Here is a 26,418-nt window from a genome sequence, read left to right on the forward strand (position 1 = left end):
TTCGGCTGTCAATATTTCATATTATTATCGATTTTATATACATAAAGCCCAAGAAGCAGTGGCAAATCATAACACATTCTGGCTTGGCCTGGTCTGAAGCACTAAAGATGGATATCTGACAAAACATATTGCCGCAGTAACAATATTTTGCTTTCCAGGCCAAGCTTCAACGACTGAATGAATGACTGAGTGACTGACTGGCCCACTGACAAACTGACAAACTGACTAACTTTGAGGCTGTTTATCGCAGACATCAGAGAGCAGCAAGCCTTAGTTTCTCGACAACAAAAAGCCGCAGGCCAGCACGCGTTCTCCAAATATTTATGAGCCGCAAAAACCAGAAGGAGAAGGAGGAGGCCAATGTGGTGGAGGAGCACCGATGGAGGAGGAGGTGGAGGAGAAGTGCTGGAGGCATTGGCCAGGGTGAATTTCGGGCAAGTGATTTACCGGGCTGAGCTTCAAGTAGCCGAAGCAGCTGTCAATCTGCCTGCAATCAGCCTCCACTTTAAGCCTATAAAAACGTCTGCAGTTAGCGGTAAAGCAAAGCCAAAAACCCCAAAAAATCAGCCATCAAAAAATATTGTATTGTATGTAAACCGAGTACCAAAAAAGTAAAAGTGGCTTACGGTAAAAAATAAACACAATCCAACATCCAATATAGCGAGATTTTCATATATATTTCATATAGCGCCGCCGCACCCAGAAATCCATGAAATGGAGACGCATCCGAAGTGTACAGAGACAATTAGTGACCTCAAAAACGTTTTGCAGTTAAAGATTTTGCTTCTTTTTTTCGTTTTGTTTTGTAACTCTGCAGTTGATCTTTTATGGACGATCTTGGGCAGGGAGACCTTATAATATCTTGGTCGTCGACTGCATTTAGTTAATGAGATCTTAAACATTGGCGAGCCCCGGGATTTTCACTTGCCTTATAGCAAACAAGACGTGATCGAAGAGAGAGAGACTCAATCTCAAATGTGTTGATTGAAGGAATGGAGGAAATATATATATCATATATTTTCAATCGTACAGTTGCGGTGGAAATTATAGGAATACATATTTTGGTTTTTTAAGATTTCTGCTTATTTAATTTACAACAGGAAAGGAAGCATACTTCGGCATACCAAAGTTTATATTGAAATTCGATCACTAGAAATTAATGCAATATAATAAAAAGTAAAGCCTGCTGTAATTTGATTCACCTATACATTTTATATTTAGTTTTACAATCATTTTTATCTGCTTTTAACGATCGGCAGCTATATGATATAGTAGTCAGATTTTTATCCAATTTTACACAAAATTCTAGATTAATATATGTATAATGGCTATATATTAAATTTGATGAAAATCTGTTAAAAACTGGAAAAGTTATAATTGATTTTTTTAATTTTCCGATTAATCCTATGGCAGCTATATATTTGTATATATGTATATAGTCCACCGATTCGCCATGCTCCGACTTATATACTAGAAAAATTATATAGAAGAATAACTCCATATTTTCTTTCAAATAGCTTGCTCTTCATTTGTTCCAAAACAAATCTCGCACATTTGTACTTATGATTCTCAGCTGGTTCTAACATCCCCGGAACGAAGTGACTGCTGCCGGCCATGTCTTAGAAATGTTTTGTGTTACAAAAGTTGCAAGTCATTGTTTATTAGTGTTCAAAGTTAGTAACTGATCATACATACTTATTGGTCATAGATACTTACTAGTCATAGATAGTTGCTGTTCGGAGTTACTTACTGCTTATAGGAAATTACTGATCATAGTTACTTACTGGTCATAGATACTTAATGATCATAGCTAATTACTGATCATAGTTACTTAGTGCTCATATTTAATTACCGATTTTAGTTATGCCTGCTCTTAAGTATGTTCCAAAACAAATCTCGCACATCTAAACTTATGATTCTCAACTGGTTCTAACATCCCCGGAACGAAGTGACTGCTGCCGGCCATGTCTTAGAAATGTTTTGTGTTACAAAAGTTGCAAGTCATTGTTTATTAGTGTTCAAAGTTAATAACTGATCATACATACTTACTGGTCATAGATACTTATGGATCATAGATACTTACTGATCAGAGTTACTTACTGCTTATAGGTAATTACTAATCATAGTTACTTACTGGTCATAGATACTTACTGATCATAGCTAATTACTGATCATAGTTACTTAGTGCTCATATTTAATTACCGATTTTAGTTATGCCTGCTCTTAAGTATGTTCCAAAACAAATCTCGCACATCTGTACTTATGATTCTCAACTGGTTCTAACATCCCCGGAACGAAGTGACTGCTGCCGGCCATGTCTTAGAAATGTTTTGTGTTACATAAGTTGCAAGTCATTGTTTATTAGTGTTCAAAGTTAGTAACTGATCATACATACTTACTGGTCATAGATAGTTGCTGTTCGGAGTTACTTACTGCTTGTAGGTAATTACTGATCATAGTTACTTACTAGTCATAGATACTTACTGATCATAGTTATTTTCTAATCAAAGTTACTAAATGTTCATTGAAACTTATTGATCATAGTTACTTACTGTTTATAATAACTTATTGTTGAAAGATTCTTACTTACCAAAGTCTGTTAACCCAATTGATTTACTACAAAAACCCAATTCAAATATAACATTAACATTTAATATAAACCAAGTCACAATTCAAAAACAAATATATTAAACTGAAATGCTATTTTTTCCCAGTTGGCTGTATTTAAAGGGTGTGGCTGGGCCCTGTTGGTTTCCCCGAAGAATGGTCATCCAATTTGGGATATTGGTCACGCTGATAATTTCTACCTGGTCAAGACAAAAATATATATATAAATTTTATTTATTTGTATATCTTTTTCTTATTTTGCAGACCTTCATTGCGGCCTAACGCAAATAAAAACCAATCCCCAAGCAAATTGGTGAGTGTTTCTGTGTGTGTTTCTTTTTTCAGATATTTTTTTCTTTAGGCCAAAACACGAAACGAAACTGTCAATTGATGTCTTCGGCGCCGGACGAGGCGGCTTTTGGTATTTCCTTGGAATTATCTTAATGTGAAATCTTGAACTATGTTTGGGGCATGGTCACAAGGGCCTGCCTGATAGAAATACCTAAGACAATTTTTAATGGATTTCGGTCTTGACATGACATGTCCGAAGTGTCTTAAGGCGCATTTAATTGCAAAGTTTTGTAACATCAACACAGACACTAAGCCCGAGGCGAGGAGCTCCAAAGAAAACAAATCTTTAACTTAAATATCTAAAACAGAACTTAAAGCCTTATCTCGCTAGCCATATTGTGTGTATATAATCTCAGGTTAGTGGTTTTATTTTTTGGGTGAGGAAAACCCTTTTCATATCCCAGCGATTACACATAATTTTCATGTTAATGGCGGCTGGCAAATGCCAAGGTACGATAACGGGGAAACCCCCCTGCAGACAAACAAACCAAAAGAGCCAGAGAAAAAAATAAGCAACGGAAAAGGGGAGAAATAAAATGGTAAGAATAACGGGAACATAAGCGCACTGACGTGTGCACCTAAGCGGAAATCTAACCGACATACCAAACCGAAAAACCCACCAAAAAGGGAACCTAATGGAAGATGCTGTGACCCTTAGGACATAGGGTTTGTCTGACTTTTTAATGCTCTACTTTAAAGTAATATTTAAAAGAAGGAAAAACAACTTTAGTTTAAGTGAATTTTAAGATCTCTTTAAAAACCAATAAGTAGGAATTGTATTTCTTTAGACTTGTTGAAGCTTTGTCAACAAAATAAAAAAGTAATAAATTTAATGAGTCTTTTTATTACTTAGACTTTAAATGAATAATCTTTAATAGATTAAAGAAATCCTCTCTTTAAAGACTCCTCTTTTAAGACCTTAACAATATAAACTTTAAAATATTTAAATTTCCTTCAAAATGACCCAAAATCAAGCCAATATTTCTTTACTATAATTACCTAAACTTACCCAAAACACTTTAAAACTTTTTTAAAACTCGAGTAAATCCCCAAATTATATAGAATTTACTACAATGGTTTTGAACTTTTATGGCAAGCACGGAAATGTATTTAATAAAATGCTGGTCATAAGGTTAAAGGCAAGTGCACCGGCCTCGTTTTGTAACCGCAACAATTTGCTCTAATCTGGGGAATCGTGACCTAATTTGGAATTGAAATAACTTCCAACTATATAACTTTTATGCATCCGCTCCCTTTTATTAGTTTACACCCACCGGCCATAAGGAAGCGATATTGCCAGAGATTACGTCACTCCTGTGCGAGACTCCTTCGCAGGACAACAAAGTTGTTGGTGGGGCTTTAAAACCGGAGGAGATTATATGGCCAGACATAGCCCGGACGACTAAACCCATAATATCCCTCTGCAGGAGGTCATAAAAAAAAGAAGGGAGAGCAAATAAAATGATCCAGAGACTTGCAGGCTCAGGTGTGTGTTAAGGCCTACTACAGACGAAAACGCAGAGACTGACATTTGTTTTTTACCTCTCGCAGTCCTGCGATGAATTCCCTTTATACATATATATATCTTTTTTTACAACGCTCGGAAACGGATGCGGATACGGATGCGGATGCGGATGTCTGCCATAAACGAGCTCATTAGTAGGCACAATGTGGCGTGGCTAATGTGCTTCAATAGATACTTCACCGGCATTCCATTCTTTAAGCGTTTCGGTTTGCTCTCGTTTCGGTTGAATTCTTGCTTTTTTTTTGCCACAGGACCGGCATTAAAGTGAACTTTTACAGCAGTTTTAAAGTCGTAAACACCCAATGAAAATTTAATGATGCCAAAACAGGTTGCGGCAGAGTCCAGTCAACGATTTTCGAATCCTGTTTAAAGTTGAAAAATCCAAAAAGGCTTATTGATTTTATTCGTTGCCGCTGCTGCTGCTGCTATGTCCGTGGCTGACGCTCGTTTCGTTTGATTTTGGACAGTTTAATGCTCCATTGAATGCTACCCGGAAAGTGATGGAGGAGGAGCTGCCCCCAATGGGATGTCCATGCTTACGCCTGGATGCTCTCGTTACTTTAGCAGCCTCTTTTTCCCTCTTTGCGCCAAGGATGCACACGAACATCCTTCGCCCTTTTGGAAACATTCGATTGGCAACTTTGTTTGGCAAAAATTGTCTCCTCACTGGGAGGAGATCCTGTCGCCTGCACATTTCGCCTTACTTTCCCAGAGTCCTCAGTCTTTCCTAGCTGCTTGAAATGTCAATTGCGCTTATTAAGGGAAAAGTTCACTGCGCTCTAAGCAGGATTTAGTCCTAGAGATGGTCTTCATGGGTTATATAGAGTCAGGGAAAAGTGGAAAGTAATCAAGGATGTCTAGTAATCAGATCTCTGTAGAGATTATATTATATTTTAAGTGGTTAAAATGTATGTTATATACAATTTCAGCTATTAAACTAGAAAGAGAACTTAAAGAGCTCTAATTATAAAGATATAAACCTAAAATGCAACTTTATAAAGAGCAAAAATGAGTCTTGAATTATTAATAAATCAAAAATAAACAAATTAATAATGATATCATATATATATTAATAACATTTCGTGAATCCTTTAACCCTCGCGCAACCATATCTAATAATAAAGGATAGTTAAGTACCTGAAAGCTGTCGCCAGGTTGAATAACAAAAGTGGAAAACATTCCGCCCCTTGACGGAGGTGTTTTCGAAAACTTGTTCAAGTGTGTTGGCATAGGCTGTGGCAAAAAAAAAAAGGATACCCAGGATACCATGAAGTGGAGGCTTTTCGTTCCTTCTAAGCTCTTTCCAATAGACAGGATTCCCAATGCTGATGGCGGCACTCTGCTGCATCTGTGACAAAACTAACTAAGATGTTTGCTTGTCTACTAATGACAGCTCCCAGCAGATGGCAGTTGTCGTCGCACAGTTAATTCCTCTCGGGCAAAAGCGTTTAGGCAATCAAATTAGTCTAAGCCAAAAGCTTAAAGCCAACTAATAGACATGGACACAGGGGGGGTGAGTGGGAGTGGGAAGGAGCAGCAGACATTTGGCCAAAGTTCCTTGACAGAGATTGCGTATACGACAGATTGGTTTTTTTGTGGGGAGGTGAGCCCTTGGGCGAGATTTATCTTCTCCGACGACAATGACAGTCCAAGCTGTGATTGAGAACCGGCAACATTTAGAGTAAATCAGGTAAAATATATCGCTCGATTTATTTGAAAATGCAAATTGCGACAAAAAGGTGTTCCGCAGCTTAATTAAAAACTGAGCTAGCCAGTTTAGATGATTGTCAAGAATTTAAAACTTTATACAGAGTGAAATAATCTTAAATAAAAGAAATGAGTTCATTCACAAGTTGAAGTTATATATATTTTTATTTAATTTTTACTATAAAATCTAAGTAAATTTATTAATAAGTTCACCCAAAAGTCTATAAATTCTTAACTAATATATAATATTTAAATAAAAAAGAGTTTCTCATTTGCTATTTTTAATATCGAGAACTAATTTACTACTAATACTTCCCACAATTTGCTCTTTTTTTTCTGTTGTCCAAATACTGTCAGTTTTAATTTGTAGCTACTTCGTTTATTTCGCTTATGCAAATATTTATTTCATATATAATTGCGTAGTTTTTGTGTATCAATTTGCATATTTATTATTTCCAAAAAAATAAGAAAAAAAGTGTTGCTGCTGCGCATCGCAAAATACGAGTCTGAATATTGCATTTTATGCGATTGAATAATTTGTATTTAAATAGCTTTCGGGTTGAATGACCGCAAATAGCTAAAAACTTTTGTTGTTTTCTCTCTGATTTAAACGATTTTGTTGTTCGCTCGATAAATGTCAGCGGGTATTAGATGCAGAACAAATACATTTGGAGGGAAATTAATACACGCATATCCCCCATTCTCACACGATTTAAGTGTGCTCAACACGGCGTATGATTAATCTGGCAGCGACTAATGCACTTAGCGAACAGGGCTATGACATTAAAACTTAAGTGTTGCCCGCACTTAATTTAAAATGCATGTTAAAACGCCATTAAGACGAAGCAGGAAGTGCTGGACGATGCCAATATAATGCGAGCAACCACTACTCTCGTCTTCTTGGCGATGATCTGACCCGGGTTCGGGGTCCAAGCCGGGGTCCAGGTCCCAGGTCCAGGGGCAAGCCGTAAGCGTTTATTGAACCCACAGAGGAAACAAGGCAATTGGCTCACCCTCATCATATCATGTCACAATGCAGCCAAGCGTTGCATATAAATTGCCAAAAATTATGAAAAATCCGATGCCTTAACAGGTAGCTCTAATTACAGGGTTCACAGCTCATATGACTAATTACATTTTTTTCTGTATTTTTATATTTTTTTGCATTTATATTATCATTTCGGTTGCTTTGTCTGCCAGCCATTGCATTTGCCAGCCAGCTGGAGCTGGAGCTGAAGCTCTTGAACCCCGACCACCTCGTAAACAAGTCGAAACAATTAAAACAAAAAAAATGCCTTAAAATACAGAGCAACTTTGCGCCTGCGATTTGTACGATAAAAAAGGGGCGAGCAAAGAATTTCGTTTCTTGTTTCCCAAAAAAATAAAAATAAAGAAAGAGAAACACGAAAATTACCTGTTGGCGACTGTCAGTGTGCATTATTGAAGCTTATACAAGCTGTCGAACTTATCGAACTCCGGCTTTTTACACCAGCAAAGTTTGGTGTAACTTTAGGGGAAGCAAAAAAAAATATTAAGTAAAAACTAAGTTTCAAAAAATACGGCCATTTTCTTCACTTAAAAACGTAGGCCATGAGCTTGCCTAGAAATTTCTCCTTAGAATTATCTTTTTATAGTTAAAGAAATCTATAACTAATGTACTCTTTTTATACCCTTTCCGGGTACTATACTTTTAGTCAGAAGCTTAAAACAGTTTGAAGGAGTCATTTCCGACCCTATAAATCATATATATTATTGATCAGCATCAACAGGCGAATCTTTCTAGGCATGTTGGGAAGGAAAAAAATATTCGCAATTTTTAAAAATTTTATAAGGGGTTACATCGTTAAAAATCTAAAAAAAATTATAAAAATTTAAATTTCTTAAAATTTAAAATGCAGTATGCAGAATTAGTAACCTAATAAAAATTAGCTTAGAACAGCTTTCCGAATTAAAATTAATGCATTTTTGGTTTAGTTATGAGTTTTTTAAACTTATGATTTGTTGAAAAAATTGTCATATAAAAATATATATAAATATCGATTCAAAGAATGCAAACATTTTAAACTTATTTATGAAAGAGTCCCCCAAAGGGTATTAATACTCCGTCTTCTCAAAGTTAGTTTCCATTTTTGTAATTTATTATTTTATTTATTATTTGTGCGCCTTAAGTTTTATTTTGTACCCTTGAGCAAGTGGTATATACCTTAAATATGTCTTAAAGACTTTTTGACAAATTCCCTTGGCTGATAATAATGTTCTTTAAAATCTAAGGGAAATTATTACCCCTTTAAAAAAATAACTAATAATTATATAAAGTTATGACGCGCAGCTTAAGTCACTCCTTAAGCTCCAGTTCGATGGCAAACTCTGTTGCATGGGAACAGTTTCCCTCACTCAGATGGGAACAGAGCGAATCGAACATGTTCGTTCGCAACACCACCATAATGATCTTCGCAGCCACGGAGCAACCTTGACCTGGTTCTTGGATCTCGAAAAGGGGCGACAGCGCCACATGGCAGTCTCAGCAGCCGCAGCCGCAGCTTTTTAACTTCAGCTGCGACGGCAACAAATTGCAGTTGTCTTTGGCCAAAACAAGCCACATGCAGCTTGGCTAACGAACAGGTTTGCCACTTTTTTCCCACCGCTTGGCCGTGCTGTGCCGTGTGCAATTACCTGCTTTTTGCAGCTCTTAACTTGGGCAACGCCCGCGGGGCACTCACGCAATGTGCAACAACTGCTTTTCGGTGGGCGTGGCACGGCACGTTAAGCTAAATAGGTTTTTTTTTGACGGTCAACAGGTTGTCCAAGCTGCGTGCGTGTAAGGCTGCGGGGGCGTGGCTGTAAGCAAATAAATACATCCAGCAGTTTGGTAAGTCCCAAAAAGGAGCTACGAATCTTGATGAAACGATTATAGAGTCCTTGGAGAAATCTAAAAGAGGAATATATTCATTACTAGTGAATGTTTCTAAGCCATTGAACTCGCAATTTGTGGTAATTAGTCAACAGAGTTGACTCAACATCAATATTAATTAACTTTAGATTTAGGTTTTGCCGAAATTATGGCGACTATAGGAATTATGTAAGCTTATGAATGTAGATAGAGTTGCCTGATCGGCTATAATCAGAACAGCCACTTAGATACGTAAGTGTGGTGAGTTTGAAACTAAATGCGTTTGGGGTATTCTATTTTTATTTTATTAATTATGCCTTAAAATGTGATAATAATATAACATAAATGTGGTAATCAGGAAAAGTGGTACAACAATGGTTTTAAAAGTATTTAGCCTTTGTAAAGAATATTAAAAAAATATTTAAATTAAATGAAATTAAAACTTTTAATCACAGCTAGTATTATAATTTATATTTATCTATATTTAATTAGTCTATTAGCTTTAATGTTCTTAAAATTCATCATATGTAAGTTAGTAGTAATCAGTAAAAGCATAGCGTAAAACAAACCATTTTAATATAAAAACCCTTAAACTTATACTCTTAAAGCAAACTGAAAAATGTTGAATTTAAATATAGCTTGTGGCTCTTTTGTTTAATTAAGAGCCCTAACTGGCTGCTCACTTTAACCCTTTACCACAGCACAGAATTCTTGGGGAGCGCAACATGTTGGTGTCGGGGTGTTGCTGCTGCTGCTTTTTTGTTGTATTTTTTATTATTTTTTATACTTTGCCTGCGGCTGCTTTGAAAGGACTTTTGGGGTTTGTAGAGCCCGGCTCTCTGGATTTTAATGGTTGGTCCTTCAATTAGAATTGTAATTGTACAGCAAGTGGTGCATAAACGACATCCCAGCGACTCGACTGGTGGCCGCCTGGTGATTCCCCTTATCTCTGGACAATTTTGCATTCAAAATGTAAATTAAATTTTTATTTGCTGCTCTTTATTTTGCAGTGCTGTAATGCGGATGCAGAGGAAGAAAATAATACGTGGATTATATAATTAAATCTATATTTATAATGTTTTTACCAACGATATTCAATATATTATCATATGATTTTGAAGCTATATATTTAGTGCTTGTAAATATGCAGCTTAAAATATATAAAGATACCTTAGTGTGTTTATATTATTATCTTGTTAATTAAGTAACCCTGACACTGGGAATTTTCGTTCTGTGTGCTAATTTGAAATGGAAATCTTTGGAATATTTCCGACTAGGTACCAGCGTTTGCTTTTTACAATTGTTTTTCCAGTTAACCCTTTGGTAAGACGATCTCTCCGGGGTTATTTTTGTTTGTTGCCTGGCATTGCCTCGTGCTTGTCACCGATTTCTTGCGCTTTGCCCATTAATTTGCAGTACAAAGAGCCTCCGAGAGCCGGAGCCGTCAAGTTAACCGGTTTTTCAGAGAGCTTCGCATCTAATACCAAGTTCAAGGTCGAGTCCGAGACCGAGACCGAGACCGAGAGATCGCAGTGCATCGCAAAGGTGTGACTATATAGCCGCCAAAGCCAAGTATCGGGCCACAGCCAAAGCCAAAGCCAACCTCAGGCAACGTCCAATCCAGCAAACCATTCGGCCAAGTTCTAACCAGAGACACTGAGCGAAAAGTGGGACATTTATGGGGAAATAAAAAATATATCAAAAAATATAATATAATATATAAAATATAATGTATAAAATTAAATATCTCCTAAGAAATCTCTTTCTTTAAATGTCATTTTTAGATTTTTGAAAAGCTAACGATAAGCGTTCCTACAACTTAAGTCAGTAAAATGTTTAACAAAATGTAAGAATTTATGATATCATTTAAGACTATCAAATGCATAAAAATCCTATAGATCACATCCATAATTTTCCTATAAATAAATGCAAAATCTTAATATCACAAGTTAAAGCCGCTTTTGTTTTTTGATACTATAATAACGATTTGATATTTTAAACCTTTTAATACCTGCAATTAAAGTGTACAACTTTGTTAGATTTTTAATTACTTGACTTGGTTTACCAATACTTGTTATTTTTTTGATTTTTTGTGATATATTATTTTGTTCAGTGAATCGCAAGCTTTTTAATTTGTTATGGTGGGCGGTGGCAGGCGCGACTAGCGTACCGCATTCTCATTCCCCGGTCATTCAAATCTTGCTTAATTATACACTGGGTAAGTCTAAACAGCTTTTGTTTTTGTTCTTTTTGTATATACCTAATGTATTTATTTTTTGCAATTGAAAGATTTTTCCCACGAATCGCGAATTTCCATTAAGCCATTGGCTTTGAAACGTCAAGTGCTTGGCCACGAGAACCGAATACGGCACGTTTTCCAATTGAGCAGCAACGAAGAATGCACTCCAACCTGAAGGGTACTTCCCAAATATAAATATTTATTCTACAGGTAATTTGGGATTTGCTCTAAAGACAAAAGAATAGCTAAGCTTAGTAGGGGAAAGGAGCATTCAAATGACTATAAGATGATGGATTGTAAAGAAAAGGTAAGGGGGAAGTCAAAAGATTAAATCTGAAAGTATCTGTATCTTCTTTACAGGTATGAGCTTAACTTAAGTTTCTGTATTAGCTGTTAGCCTCTCTAGAATGATCTTTATAATAGCCAGCGATTTGTGTAATAAACCCTTTATATACATATGTAGAACGACAATTAATCAAACATTCAATCAATTCTCAAAGCTATCTATTAACACAAACAAATGCAATAATTAACTATTTAACAGGTTAGTAAGGAATGCTTTATTGGAAAATATTTAGAGTAATTTCTAGAAATATATCTAACGTATAATTATCCCATAAATCACACTTAATATCTCAAAATTATACGCCAAATTATGTACGAACAAGCCAGCTTTTCTCTGTTTCTCCCCCATAAAATAATCGAAATCCAATCGCAAATGCTGCCAATTCGAATCTCTCAACGGGTTGAACACAAATCACATTAAAAGCCAACCAGAAAACACTTCCGACTTCAAACGCAGAAATGTGGCACGTACAGGGGGGAAGAGTGTAGTATGGAAGTGAGTTCAAATATTGATAAATGACCCGATTGAGCTGCAAGGAGTGAACTTTTTGAGTGGCCACATGTGCAGCAGCTTGATTTATGAACGCATCCCGGGTTAAAGAGTTCTGAGGGGGGGCTTCATTAAGACCTCTTTTTTGATAAATGCGATAGATGGTATAATTTGCATTTAGAGCTGGCAAAATGTTCCGGCTCACATCGTCAGCACATCCATTTCGAATCCATCTAAGCCAGCCACTTTGTAATTATAATGCCGGAACGCCCCAGAAACCCAACAGAGTTGCAACGGAAGCCTTTGGCTCACTCCCCAAAAAAAGAAAGAAAGAAATAAAATCCCTAAAAGCTGAAGGAAAAAATAACACAGCGGTGGTATAGACGGATATAGAGGGAAAAACCAAATGCTGTTTAAACGGATATCCTAAATGTCTGCCCGGATGGACGATGCTCCGCACTTTTGGCCTGACAGTCATTTCCGTTTCGAAGTTTTTCATTGCTTCCCCATGGAGATTGAAACGAGGCGGGGGTCCTGATGAGAACCTGTTGCTGAAAGACAGATTTATGCCATCATAAAATATGCCATTTGAATCTGGGAATTTAATTTTAATGTCGCAAAGGCTGCGCCAAAAAGGATGTGAGGGGAAGGATCTATGTTGGTTTAGGTTTTAGCATAGACACACCCAACCCATCGTTTATCCTTAGAGATGCCTAAATGATAGAGAGTGCGCGAACGTGATGTGATTGTATAAATAATTTTCATATTGTCAGGTGCAAATTCTTTGGTGAATCTTAAAGGGTTAGTGGAATAATGGGGTATAAGATGGTAAAGGAGCTGATGGGTATATTTTATGACATGCTTTAAAAATCTATTGACAACATTCATAATTTTATAATACTTAAGAATAAGTAAAATTTTTACTTTTTTTTATTTATTGTTGCCGTTCAGAGCTATTTGAACATAACCGGACGTTTATAAGTATAGGTTCCAAAAAGTAGGCAATGGTTTTTATTAGTGTGCCGTGTTTGCTTGAATCCTGTTTAGAATCATCTAATATTATTTTCTTTTAAATTCACAATGACTTTTCAGTTCAACAATTTTACATATTACATTATTGTAAGATTTTTTCCCCATGAAAATTATAGACTTCGTAAAAATGTTTATATATTTCCTAGTAATTCAATTGATACACAAATGTACAAATTTTTCTTGGCACTTCGATCGTTCATCTCCATCCGTAAAATCAACCATAGAATCCACTAAAGCCAAGCAAACACACCAGTTCCTAAATCCACCCCATCCTTCCACACTAGCACACACACACACTCACGCTTGGGCCATTAGGCGAACGAGTGTCAGTGTTCAGCCATTTTCTCTTTTAGCGGAAGTTGTCTGTGTTAATGGAATTACATGAATTCCAACTCTGAACCGCAGAGTAAAAGCGAGAGGCGAATACACTGGCGGGCGACATTTCCGCAAATGCATGGCCCATAAACTTTGATGGTGGGGGTGTGGTGGGGGGTGTGTGTGTGTCAGGAAAGTTCTAGCCCAGAAAAAAATAAATAAAAATACAAAATTGTAGCAAAAGAGAGAGAGTGCAATATCTAGAGAGAGCAAGTTTGAGCGGAAATGATAATGGCCAGAACCGACGACCGACTTTTTATCGCATTAAGTCTGGTGCTTGCTGCATAAACATAATCCACTCACGAGTTTCCGTGTTCCGGTAAAGGAACAAAATCGAAACAAATGTGCCAAATATTTCCATTCAATTTTATTTTAATGCAATTTCAACAAGCTACAAACACGCTTTCATAAAATGTTCATTTAAAAGCACGCATATGTTTACGACAGCAGCTTTTATCCTAGCTTTCTATTCTTTGCGGGAGTTTTCCCAACCTTTTGCACTTTCTTTTTCAGTTCTCCCCCTGTCCCTGTCCCAGCATTTTCTTTTTCAATTTTCTTGGCTTAGTGCCAGTAATTGTAACTCTTTGGAAATTCCATTTAAGGCGAAAGAAATCTTTCTTTAATGGCTTATTCTTATAAAAGAAGTTGTAGCAATACTTTGCTTTGCCACTTTTAAGCAACACAAATACAGTGAACAACAATAATATTTATAGATGTAATGTCTTGAATTTATTATAATTAAGCTTTTGGTCTTTAATAAATAAATCAAATAATTTTGAAATGTTCTAAAAATCATACTTTGGAGGTTCAGTATTTTAAAAAGTAACAATAGTATCTGTGGTGGAAAACGGATAACTGTTAATCACATATGCTACTTACTCCCCATAGCGTATATTTCGACAAGGTGGCAATGCCATAAATCCGATATCCGGCAATGTGATTTCTGCCATTTTTAAAATTTTTATTATTTCTGTACAAAAAGCTGCTTAATCGCACGCATTGGTTTTTTAAATTTGTGTCCTGACTTTAAAAAATGGGTGAGAAAAGCAGTTTATTAATACTTCTCTCTGCCTGTAAGCCGACCCAACTAACCTCGCTTATTATCCATAGGAAACTGGAAGCAACCCTTTAAAATTGTGAGGCGGGAGAATCTCAACATACCGAATGTCATCTCCAACGGGTCAATGGTGACGACCTATGCCAGAAATCGCTTCAACCAGGAGCCGACTGAGATAAGGATCGTGATCAAGGCGCTGATAGGAAACGGTGCCTTTGGCCGGGTCTACAAGGCCCAATTACGCAACTCCGAGGAGACAGTGGCCCTCAAGCACTCCTACTACAATGCCAGGTATCAGCAGCGTGAGGTGGAGATTATGACGCAACTGGAGAACCACTGCAACATTGTCAAGTTAATTATGTTTTCCTACATCATGATGGGCAATCCGCCAAGGAGTAGCATCCTCCTGATCATGGAATACATGCCGATGAATATGCTGGACTACATCAAACGATATCGAAATTTTCAGCAACCAAAGGATGCCATCATTAATATTCGGATTCTCACGTACCAGATGTTCCGCGGACTAGGCTACCTTCACTCGCTGAAAATCTGCCATAGAGACATCAAACCGGAAAACATGGTGATGGACAGCCAGAGCATGCAGCTCAAAATAGCTGATTTTGGTAACGCAAAGAATCTGGAGCCGCAGAAGCGCAACTTGAGCTATGTTGGTTCTCGCCAATATCGGGCACCGGAGCTGTATGCCAAATACGATCTTTACGATTGTTCCATAGACATCTGGAGTGCCGGCTGCGTTCTTGCCGAGCTGCTAAAGGGATCTCCGCTCTTTCTGAGCAACCATGATGAGCTGGCGCAGTTGCATCATGTTGTAGACCTGCTGGGCACAGAGGGTTTGGATAGCGCCCCATATGTTCGCTCAAAATGTGATGTTCTAGACCATAGAGCCCGTCCCAGCTGGGATCTTCTGCTGAATGTACAAGTGCCGCGGGATCTGTCGGATCTGCTAAATTCATGTATGGTCTATGATTTTACTGTCCGGATCTTACCCATGGTGGCATGTGCACATGTCGCCTTCGATGAACTGCGCGTCATGGACACCTTAGGCTGCCGTATGCCAAATGGCCAGAAGTTACCGCAACTGTTTAACTTTGACGACAAGGAGTTGGGGAAAGATGAGAAGCTTCGGATGGACCTGCTGCCCCTCCATCTATCTGAGATGAAGCCAGAGCTCGAGAAGACGGATGTAGCTGCCAAAGAAGATGTGCAGACTTCATGCTGAATTTCATTATAAAACCTTTCAAAAATATGTAATTTTTTAGGAGAGCAGTTTAACCGTAGGTGGAATTACATACATTTTAAGCCAAGCATAAAGTAGATTTATAGACAATAATAATTAAGAAACGTAATGAATGATAGAAGCATTCCATTTTATACCAAGATAATTTCATGAAGCCATTTAATCTTTAATTATTTTAACATATCTAAACCGATTCTTGTTGGTTGACTAATGAAAGAAAATTTGTTATTTAGATACTAATAAAAACTAACGAAAAGGATTGCCCCCTTAATTCTGATTCCTAAATTAAATGACAGTTTCTTAATAAAATTATCCAACACTTTCTTACAGATTGTCAATGGTCGAGCAGTCATCAAAGTAACCCAAGAATATTTATTTGATTTGAAGACATCAACGACGACCGACACATTGTAAAGAAAGCTCAGTCGAAAGGCAGCTCGCGCACCGAAAACAAGAAAAATATTTGGTAAAAGAAATAAAAAGACTAATTTTGTAGCTAAGTAGATTTTTTGCAGAGTTATGGAGGCACCATCGATGGTGGAGCGTTCGGGCGATGACCTAGTGGTACGCAGCCTAGTTAGCGGTGTACCCATGTTTCGTTCTTCCTTGGACACTGGAGAAGAGCCGTCTGTCGGTGTTAACCATTTGACGTCTCTCCCGGTTCCCTTACATTCAATGGGAATGGGAATGCTTTCAAATCCGGAAGTGGAAAGTGTCATGGATACCTTGCTGCCAGAGGAGGGTCATGCCGGCATCACTAACGAGGAGGATCTGCCGCAGTGTAAAATCCGTAGGAACTATAGTTGCAACCAGTGCGCCTTCTACACCCAAAATCCGCGGAGTCATCTCTCCCATCTTCGGGACGTCCATGGCGAGCGAATCGTGATCAATGAGTGTAAATTGTGTCTCTACGCCTCGCGACATTTTCAAAAGCTGGTGCGTCACATGAAGATGGTACATGGATGTTCAGACGACAATGGACTGCCAGGATCATCCGGTGGCGCACTGCGTTCCAAGTACAATCTCACCCGGGAGGTTCGCAGGCGACGACTAGAGGAGAGCGTCGAAATGCCGTCCACATTTGGGGCAGGTCCAAATCCAAACATCCCAAAGATGCCCCAGAACGAGCCCACCCTGGAACAGCTCAAGATGGAGCTCCAGCGGGAGGAGCAGAAGCTGGTGAACAGCTTTCAAATGTATAAACGCCAGCAAGAAATGCAGCAGCTCCAACAAATCGTCGACAATCATGACAATATCTTTGCCATGGCCTTCGAGCTCCAGCTGCAGTCGATGCCCTATACCAACCCAGAGGAATCTATAAAATTTGATACTCACAACAGCAGCTCAGATTCGGAAGAGGCCCCGCAGAGTCCTTCGATGGATGTGCAGGAACCGCCGCCAGGCGCACAGCAGTTTCAGTGTCACAAGTGCTCCTATATTACACCTATCCGCTCCAGGTACAAGAAGCACGTCAAGTACCACACCATGCCGCTGATCAAATGCAATTCCTGTGACTTCCACACACCGTACAAGTGGAATCTGGACAGGCACACCAAGAATCATGGTTGTCATGGCATTTACAAATGCACTGTTTGTGACTTTAGCACGGACATTAAGCAATCACTGACCATACATGAGCTGAACCACCATGTGCCCACGGTGGGTCATCAGATGGCCGCCAGGCGAAAGGCGACTAATAAACCCGATCAGGATCAGGATGATCAGCAACCCAGTTCTTCTCGGAAGATTGTGGTTCCCCCAATCACAGCTCCAGACTCTCCGATTCCGGAACCCACGGGCATCAGTTGTTCTCACTGCCAGCAACGGATGCCCAATGCCGTCGCTTTGGTCAAGCATCTTCAGGTCTGTGTTCAGGCTCTGAAGAATAATCAGCATCTTTTGCGGGTTGCCATGGACGGAGGAGACCCGGAAATTATGGATGAGGACTTGCCCAATGCTGTCAGTGATCTCAATTATTGCGGTGTGGAAACAGCTCCTGGATATGGAGAGGTGATTATATGAGGAGTTAACCTTTTATATTCTATTACTTACTATCTTCTTTCTTGTTATTTCAGGTCACTCAACCGTTCGTCCCGGAGGAATCCAATGATAATACCCCATTGAAGAAGGTCTTCAAGTGTCCACATTGTACTTTTTGGGCAGCCACTGCCTCCCGTTTCCATGTCCACATCGTTGGCCATTTGAATAGGAAGCCCTTCGAGTGCTCCCTGTGCGCCTATCGCTCCAACTGGCGCTGGGATATCACCAAGCACATTCGCTTGAAGGCCATCCGTGACAAGAGTCACAACCAAGCCGAAGTCCTCATGAACGACGAGACTGGCAGGCGCAATTATGCCAAGTACAATAAGTATTTGACTTTGATGAAGGTGAATGTGAACCAAGTGGGTGATGTGAAGCACATGCGCACAGGCGAGATGATTGTCGTTCCAAAGCTTGATGATCATGAGGATGAAATATTAGAGCCCTTTGAGAATGCTTTGGACTTAAGCAAGCCCAAGGAAGAGGAATCGTTTGATTGGCAAATTGCTCCCAAAGAGTCCGCAGTATGCACCGAGATTACCTTAAAGAAGGAACTACCAGTACCAATTGAAGGTTCCATGGAACTTGAATCAAATGGCAAGGCAACTGACTTGCCTTTGGATTTAACAAAACCACAATGGCATGGGGAAATGACTGCATTCAGTGATGGTTCTTCAATGTCCAACGAAAGCGATTAGATTGGAGTGTTACCTCTTGTGGTTCCTATCTCATTTTTAACAGCAAATAAAGTATAATTAACCACTGCAGTTTTAGTTAATACTTTCCAAAACCGAGAGTTTATTTAAGGACAACGACATTAATTTGAAATTAAACAAGGACAATACAAGTACTCTCAAGGTATACATTTTCGAATACCTTTCTCTCATTGAAGTTAAATAAATTCAACAATTTCGGAGGTTACAATTAGAGAGACAGGAAATTTTAACTTTTGCCCGAGTAAGTATGCTCCACCAGAAGCTTATCCATTTCTACGGGGTGAGATAAAAGTGTACTTTGTTATTTATATTATGTGGGGATATTAGGACAAGAGAAACAATAAATATTAGCTGGTTAATGTGTTAATTTAGCGTGGCTAATGTATTGTTTACATTCCTATTGAAGATCAGAATCAGCTATGCTTTAGTCTCGAATACTGGCGTTAGTTAGTATACTACGAATTTAGATCACGCGCTTTTCACAGCAAACATTCCTGTATGAAAAATAATACTATGCATATTAAGACGAGCAGCGGCACCAAGAAGCAGACCTCATCCATACTAAGTGCGCCCAGGATCTGGCACAGATCGAGGCAGAGGAACCGTGCCTGCAGGAGCCACAACCACAGGCACTAAGTCGTCTGGCATTGAACGCCCTCAAAGTGCGGCGATTGGCCGTCCTCGTCTTCTTGCTGTTGCCTGGGCTGTGGCTTGTAATCTGTCATTTGCACCTCTTCGGCGTTTTTGGGTACAACTATCTTCTCCCTGGCCGGCAGTATATCCTCCAGCATGGCCAGTTGGGGAGCTGTCGCAAAGTCATTGTCGGGAAATGTTACCTTAAACTTCACATAAAGATCCCCGCATATGGTCGGTTGGCTGAAGTCTGGCATTCCACAGCCACGCACCATCTTGATGTGGTTGTGATGCAGCACTTCGCCCGGCTGGGTACTAAGGCAAACGTTCCGCCCGTCCAGATGCTTGAAGCAATGCTTGTAGCCGCACAATGCCTCCGTGATGTTGACCTCGAGGTCATGCATGTACAGATTGGCGTGACGGCGCTGAAAGAGTGAATGATCCTTCTGGGCAAGGACGACAATCAAGTCTCCGAACTCGCCACCGCGCATCTGGTGGCCCTCGTTCACAAATGGCACTTTAAGCATATGCGGTGCTCCTCGCTCCACCACGAGATCCCGCTTCATTTTCTCTTCCACGAAACCGCTTCCGTGACAGGGACTGCACTTCATGTTTTCCTTTATGGTAAAGCCTCGACCATCGCAAGCCGGGCAGGTCTGTAATGACATTTAAGCATTAGTATACAAAAAAATTAAGATCAAGGGCTTTGCCAATCTCTTACATACCGCATCGAAGGGACTCAGCCCCATGAAGGTGAAGGCAGTTGCACGCCCTGCCCCGCCGCATGCCTCACAGCTCTCGCGCCCCTCCTTGGGACCGCCGTCGCCTTTGCACTTGCCACACAACTTCTGGCGCTTATACTCCAGATTCTTCTTCATGCCACCCACATAGATCTCCTCCAGCGTCAGCTCCACTTTGACCACGACCTTGCCCTCTCGCTTTCCACGCCCCCCGGTCGATGAGCGTTCGAAAGGAAACCACTGAGCGAAGAAGTCGGAGGCATCGCTGAATCCCTCAGCGCCCTCCTGGAGACCCTTTAGTCCGTAACGGTCGTAGATGCGACGCTTCTCGGGATCGGAAAGCACTTCGTAGGCGAAGGATATCTCTTTGAACTTGTCACCCGCATCAGGATTCTTGTCTGGATGGAACTCTTTGGCCAATTTGCGATAGTTCTACAGGCTCAAACAAAAGTAGCAAATAAGACTTATTTACAAACAAATTTGCCTGCCACTTGCCTTCTTTATTTCCTCGGCGCCCGCATCCGGAGCCACTCCCAGCACCTCGTATAAATTTAAGTTGTCCATTTCGTATTGCTACCTTGCCCTGAAAACCTACAAACTAACCGGTGTACATTGTGATTGTACAAATAATTTTTATTAATTTATATATGACATTATTTTCGTATTTTGTTTGCCGAGTGTGACCAAGTGTGACGTACGAACGAAATGTTCCCACAAAAATTACAAATAAAATACCGTTCAATGATGCGATTCGTGGGACAGTAGAGATTGTAGCTGAAGAACATCTGGACTTTAATTTTTAAAAACGATTAAATAAAGTTTAGTTTACCTTCTCGTTAAAAAATATTATAATCTCCATTTTTAAAAATACAAGATAATTGAAAATTTTTAACTAAGCATATGTTATAGTCCAAGTATAAGACATATTATGCTCTCCAATTCACACATAATATTTCATAATTTTAAAATTAAATAAAACATAAAATTAGCCATTATTTAACTTCATCAGTTTGTAATGCCTATGTGACTTTCCTATTGTTATATTTGTTACGCCAGTGCTTACTGTACCTCTATTAAAAATCTTGAAATATACCAAGGAAACGATAGTCTTTTCGGTATTTTAGTATTTTTTGCCATCGCGGCGGTCAAATGGACATAGGGAAACTGGGTTTTTCCCGGATTTAAAAAAGTTCAATAATTACGAAAATTAACTTTTACAATTTAAAAATGTTTACTGTATAAAGCTTATAATAAGAATATGATAACACCACACCATTCAAAGGTTATGTATATTTTTTTCTTGTTCTGCTTTACGTGGTATTGTGAAATTGTGTGTACTTATAGGGGTTTGAGCCCACTTTAAATTCTTGATGGTATCTTTGGATTGTACATTTTAAGAAAGATAAAAACCATCAGCATACCTAAAAAGATATATCTATATTCATATATTTCACCAGATATCACGATATATATTTTAATTCGATCGATTCATATATCGATACCTCTATACTTGGTACACTTTCTGCACATCCCTAGTGGGAGAAGAAGCCATCTTGCTTTTTCATCGGAAAATTTTCCAGAAATTACGGTCGAAAATTACGAAAAAACCACTATAAAATTGGTTGGAAAATTTTTTAAAATTTCAATTTAGTTCGGATAAGTGAAAAAAGCTCGGGTCGCGCGCAAATTTTGCCTCCAAACGACCGCTGGAGAATTTTTTCCACCAAGCCAAATGGGTGCGAAGCTGACGACGTAAAAATTTTTGTGTGTACCAACGAAAGAGCGGAGAAAACGGACGGCGCGAGAGCGCAAAGCGGAGAGACCGAGGAAACACTCGCGCACTGTTGGTAGTGTGGCAAGAAGAAGCAGCAGGCAGCAGCAACAGCGCAACTCGAGAGTTTTCTCTCTCCCTGTGACAATTTGTTAGTGTGTGTAGGAAAAATGATGGAAAACTACGAAGAAATTTGCCTGAGCCATATTAAGGCCAAGGATCTGGGAGATATGGCCGAAGTGCAGTGCCAGAATGCTCCAGAGTTTTTTGCACCAACCAAGTTTGATTTTGGCGCCGAAATTCTCGCCACAACGTCAACCGAGGCAGCGGCTTCGGTCACGGCACAGTCAGAGACCATAGCTACAGCAACATCAACAATAGCAACAAGCGAACTGGCTGGCAAAGCAAATGGTGAAATCAAAACAAAAACATTGGCTGCCAGGGAAGAACAAGAAATTGGCGCCAATTTGGAGCAAGACATCAAAAATACAAACAAATTGGGAGCCTCCACGAACTCGGAGGGCGAGGACGAGGAGGAGGAGGAGGAAGACGACGACGATGAGGACGACGAGGATGATGATGAGGATGAAGATGGCGAGGGCGAGGGCACCAGCAACGAGGACGAGGACTCCAGCTCCAATTGCTCCTCGACAGTGGGTCCCGATTGGAAGCTGCGCTGGCTGCAACGTGAGTTTTACACAGGTCGTGTTCCCCGCCAGGTGATTGCCAGCATCATGCCGCACTTTGCCACAGGTCTGGCCGCCGACACCGATGACTCCGTGCTGTGGGACTACTTGGCCCACCTGTTGAACGAGCCAAAGAGGCGCAACAAGCTCTCCAATGTAAATACTTTTGACGATGTCATCGACTTGGTTAAGAAGTCGCAGAAAATCATTGTGCTTACCGGGGCCGGGGTGTCCGTTTCCTGTGGCATTCCCGACTTTCGATCCACCAACGGCATATATGCGCGGCTCGCGCATGACTTTCCCGATCTTCCCGATCCGCAGGCCATGTTTGATATCAACTACTTCAAGCGTGATCCGCGACCCTTCTACAAATTCGCCCGAGAGATTTATCCAGGGGAGTTCCAGCCATCGCCCTGCCATCGGTTCATCAAGATGCTGGAGACCAAAGGCAAGCTGTTGCGTAACTACACGCAGAACATCGACACATTAGAGCGCGTGGCGGGTATCCAGCGGGTGATCGAATGTCACGGCTCTTTTTCCACGGCCTCATGCACCAAGTGCCGATTCAAGTGCAACGCCGACGCCCTGCGTGCTGACATCTTTGCCCAGCGCATCCCAGTCTGTCCGCAATGCCAGCCAAATAAGGAGCAAAGCGTGGACGCCTCTGTAGCCGTCACTGAAGAGGAACTCCGTCAGTTGGTGGAGAACGGCATCATGAAGCCGGACATTGTTTTCTTTGGAGAAGGTACTATTATTTATGTTTTAATGAAGTTTTTAAATACTTATCTTGCTCGAAGAGAACCTATGGTTACGGAACAGATCTGTTACAATGTATGATCTGTCAAATCTTATTTGTTCGAACTATGCTTTTGTATTTTTGAAATAACAAAATGCCACTTGTTGCATATAACTGAGCAGTAAGCTATGATTTTTGTACTAATTCGTAAATTTCCTTTCGTCCTGCTTGTCAATAGGTCTGCCAGATGAATATCACACAGTAATGGGCACCGACAAAGACATTTGCGATCTGCTGATCGTCATCGGATCCTCACTAAAGGTACGACCTGTGGCCCACATTCCCAGCAGCATACCGGCAACGGTGCCGCAAATTCTTATCAATCGCGAGCAGCTGCATCACTTGAAGTTCGACGTGGAGCTGCTGGGCGACTCCGATGTCATCATCAATCAAATTTGTCACCGACTCTCGGGCAACGATGACTCCTGGCGGCAGCTGTGCTGTGATGAGTCGGTGCTCACTGAGAGCAAAGAGCTGATGCCACCAGAGCATCATCGCCATCACCATTACCACCATCATCATCATTTGCACCACCACCACCGTCATTGCAGTGCGGATGAGAGCGAACGGCAATCGCAACTGGATACAGACACACAGTCGCTCAAGTCCAATGGCTCGACGGACTACATTCTGGGATCGGCTGGAACCTGCTCAGATAGCGGCTTTGAATCCTCTACGTATACAAGCGGCAAGCAGCGTTCAAGTGCCGCGGATGCCGCAGCCATTGAACGCATAAAGACAGACATCCTGGTGGAACTAAACGAGACCTCGGCCGCCCTCAGCTGTGATCGGCTGGCTGCTGCAGGAACACCAACAAGCACCAGTGTTACGGTGGAAAGCTATCGTCATCTGTCCATCGATTCCTCCAAGGACAGCGGGATCGAGCAGTGCGAAAACGAAGCCACCCCCAGCAGCTATGTGCGTCCCAGTAATCTTGTCCAGGAGACGAAGACAGTGGCGCCCAGTTTAACGCCAACGCCATCCCAGCGAGAGAAGCGTCAAACGGCAGCCGAGCGCCTAAAGCCAGGAACCTTTTACTCTCACACCAACAACTATTCGTATGTGTTCCCTGGAGCTCAGGTTTTCTGGGACAACGATTACAGTGATGATGACGACGAGGAGGAGGAGAGAGGCAACACACATACGGATATCTTTGGCAGTCTGGGGCCCAACTATGAGGATGACGATGAAGAGGAAGCCTGCGATCTTAATGCCGTTCCACTTTCGCCCCTGCTCCCACCCTCTCTGGAGGCACACATTGTCACAGAGATAGTTAGTGGCGCTGACGAACCTCCGGCCTCTAACCTAAGTCCCGGCAATAAGCGTCCCGGCTGTCTTCTTGAAGAACAGCCTGCGGTCGTGCCATTACCCGCAATTGAGACGGAAACTCCGCCCCTAAAAAAGCGTCGACCCAGCGCGGAGGATAAAGAGCATCAGAACACGCAGACCCAGGAGAGTCCGCCGGGACAATTAACAGCAGCTTCAGCAGCAGTGTAAATGTACATTTGGCCCTGCTACTAGTTTAGTATTTATTTTAAATCCAATATAAACCAACTAGTAAACAAAAGGCACACCGACACACAAAACTCGCAACAGAAGAAAAAATGTCGAAAGAAGCTCCGAATTTGAAGCAGTTCGCCTTCTTCCCCCATTTGCACTCCAGAAATTAGTTTGGTAAAATTGGAATAACCATTATTTTCAATATTTTGCTTCCTACCGGCCAAATTTGAGCAGAGGCGCAAATAGGGAACTAGGACCACTAGATTACTCAACACGCGAGGCTTTAGAGACACCCAATCCTCGTTTCTTCAAAGTTAAAACTTACACCAACCAACTCCTCCCTCCCAATTTATGATATTTTTCTTTGCGAAAAGCTCTTAGTTTATTTATTATCACCTATTGCAAAACGAAACGCTGTAAATGTTAGTATTTTATTATATTAAGTTGTTATTGAGGCCTTTTTAGATAAAACGGAAAAAAGAGATGAGCGAAAAGTGGGAAAACCCCCTACGAACCAGGGGGTTTTTATTTGTTTTCAAAGAAAATCAGCGCCTCAACTTTAAAGCTAGAATTAAGAATAAAATATTCAATACTATAAATGATGTAACAACCAGAGGAAAAGAAAAAACATTTAGACTTAGTTAATAACTAGACACAAACAAAAAACACACACACTCTGTATATAAGCACTATTCTTTAATTTGTACTGTACATTATCCTTTTTCTACTCTTTTTTGTCTCTTATCTCCCTATCGGTTATGGCAACTATATTTTCAACAATTTTACACTCACACACCCACATCAGATTTGATCAGAATATATATACATACATATAAATGTGGTTATATAGAAGCGAATACACCAGTTTCGTCATTTGGTGTGCGTGTTAAAAGTGTTTAATCAAAAATTAGCATAAATATTTAGCCACCAAACAACACAGTGTAAACTTAGCAGTAAGAATTTAGTCTGTATGTCATCAAAGTGTATTAATATCCACAATATAAACAACTCTAAAAAAAGAAAGTATATATAAAGCGTCTATCATTGTTTACTGGCTTTAAAATTTAAAGTCGCTGAAATGCGTTGATTTAAAAATCTAGTGCACAATGCAATGCTTTTTAAGGATGATATCCGGATAAATAGCTAGGTTTCTGGTTAATCGAACTAAGGTTTAAATAAAATATAACAGTTTAATCGGTTTGAATATATTTTAAATTTAAACTGAAACTTCGCATAAGGATGCTCCTAATCAATTCTGATGTCATGTTTCGGTTGTCTTATCAGTTTCAAGACAAGATTTTTTTTTGTAATAGAGCTCTCTTGATAATCACAAGGTTATGCTGATCAAAATCTTTATTCAAGGTATATCAAATCGATATTTTTATATGCTAATTTTTTGAGTTAATCGAAGTCTTTTAAATATTATAACAAAGCCAAAAATGCATTAATTTCAATTCGGATAGAATTTTTATGCTAGTTTTTTATTCAGAAAATAAACTGCTTACCAAATTTTTAAATTTAGAAAATATAAATTTTTGTCAAATTTTGACAATTTTAACGATGTAACCCCTTATAAAAATTTGAACAAAATTTACATAACTTTGTAATTTTTCCAACATACCAAGAAAGATTTAACTGTTGATGCTGATCAAAAATT

The 26,418-nt window shown here is 39.8% G+C and overlaps 4 protein-coding genes and 1 long non-coding RNA gene across 8 annotated transcripts; 3 read left to right on the forward strand and 2 right to left on the reverse strand.

Moving 5' to 3' along the window:
• Positions 1-13,911: 13,911 nt before the first annotated feature.
• Positions 13,912-16,073, reverse strand: LOC147643418 (uncharacterized). Of its 2 annotated transcripts, none has more exons than XR_015272146.1 (3): positions 15,935-16,073; positions 15,629-15,876; positions 13,912-15,573 (listed from the first exon to the last, which is right to left on the reverse strand). It is a non-coding gene; the product is annotated as an uncharacterized LOC147643418 (long non-coding RNA). The 2 variants fall into 2 exon arrangements; XR_015272147.1 differs by having other exon boundaries at positions 13,912-15,582.
• Pk34A (Protein kinase at 34A) lies at positions 14,455-16,345 on the forward strand. Of its 2 annotated transcripts, XR_015272145.1 has the most exons (3): positions 14,455-14,598; positions 14,672-15,916; positions 16,210-16,345. XR_015272145.1 is itself a non-coding variant. In XM_020950660.2 (2 exons), exons 1-2 carry the CDS (start codon positions 14,595-14,597, stop codon positions 15,859-15,861), a joined length of 1,194 nt encoding a protein of 397 aa, XP_020806319.2. In that variant the 5' UTR covers positions 14,455-14,594; the 3' UTR covers positions 15,862-15,988. The 2 variants fall into 2 exon arrangements, 1 of the variants encoding a protein (XP_020806319.2); XM_020950660.2 differs by lacking the exon at positions 16,210-16,345 and having other exon boundaries at positions 14,672-15,988.
• kmg (kumgang) lies at positions 16,210-19,425 on the forward strand. The gene is made up of 3 exons (XM_086834825.1): positions 16,210-16,345; positions 16,395-17,889; positions 17,955-19,425. Exons 2-3 carry the CDS (start codon positions 16,399-16,401, stop codon positions 18,615-18,617), a joined length of 2,154 nt encoding a protein of 717 aa, XP_086690951.1. The 5' UTR covers positions 16,210-16,345; positions 16,395-16,398; the 3' UTR covers positions 18,618-19,425.
• On the reverse strand, positions 18,688-20,827 carry DnaJ-H (DnaJ homolog). Its single transcript, XM_020950670.2, has 3 exons — positions 20,504-20,827; positions 19,994-20,440; positions 18,688-19,924 (listed from the first exon to the last, which is right to left on the reverse strand). The coding sequence occupies exons 1-3, from the start codon at positions 20,570-20,572 to the stop codon at positions 19,268-19,270; spliced, it is 1,173 nt and encodes a 390-aa protein (XP_020806329.2). The 5' UTR covers positions 20,573-20,827; the 3' UTR covers positions 18,688-19,267.
• A 479-nt stretch (positions 20,828-21,306) lies between these two features.
• Sirt1 (NAD-dependent protein deacetylase sirtuin-1) lies at positions 21,307-25,784 on the forward strand. 2 transcript variants are annotated; one of them, XM_086834824.1, is made up of 3 exons: positions 21,307-22,466; positions 22,533-23,210; positions 23,440-25,784. In XM_086834824.1, exons 1-3 carry the CDS (start codon positions 21,950-21,952, stop codon positions 24,756-24,758), a joined length of 2,514 nt encoding a protein of 837 aa, XP_086690950.1. In that variant the 5' UTR covers positions 21,307-21,949; the 3' UTR covers positions 24,759-25,784. The 2 variants fall into 2 exon arrangements, with proteins under 2 accessions (XP_086690950.1, XP_020806318.2); XM_020950659.2 differs by having other exon boundaries at positions 21,307-23,210.
• Positions 25,785-26,418: the final 634 nt, after the last annotated feature.

This window comes from Drosophila serrata, unplaced genomic scaffold (assembly GCF_035046125.1).
Source record: "Drosophila serrata isolate PLE 108 unplaced genomic scaffold, ASM3504612v1 contig_275, whole genome shotgun sequence".
NCBI lineage: Eukaryota > Metazoa > Arthropoda > Insecta > Diptera > Drosophilidae > Drosophila > Drosophila serrata.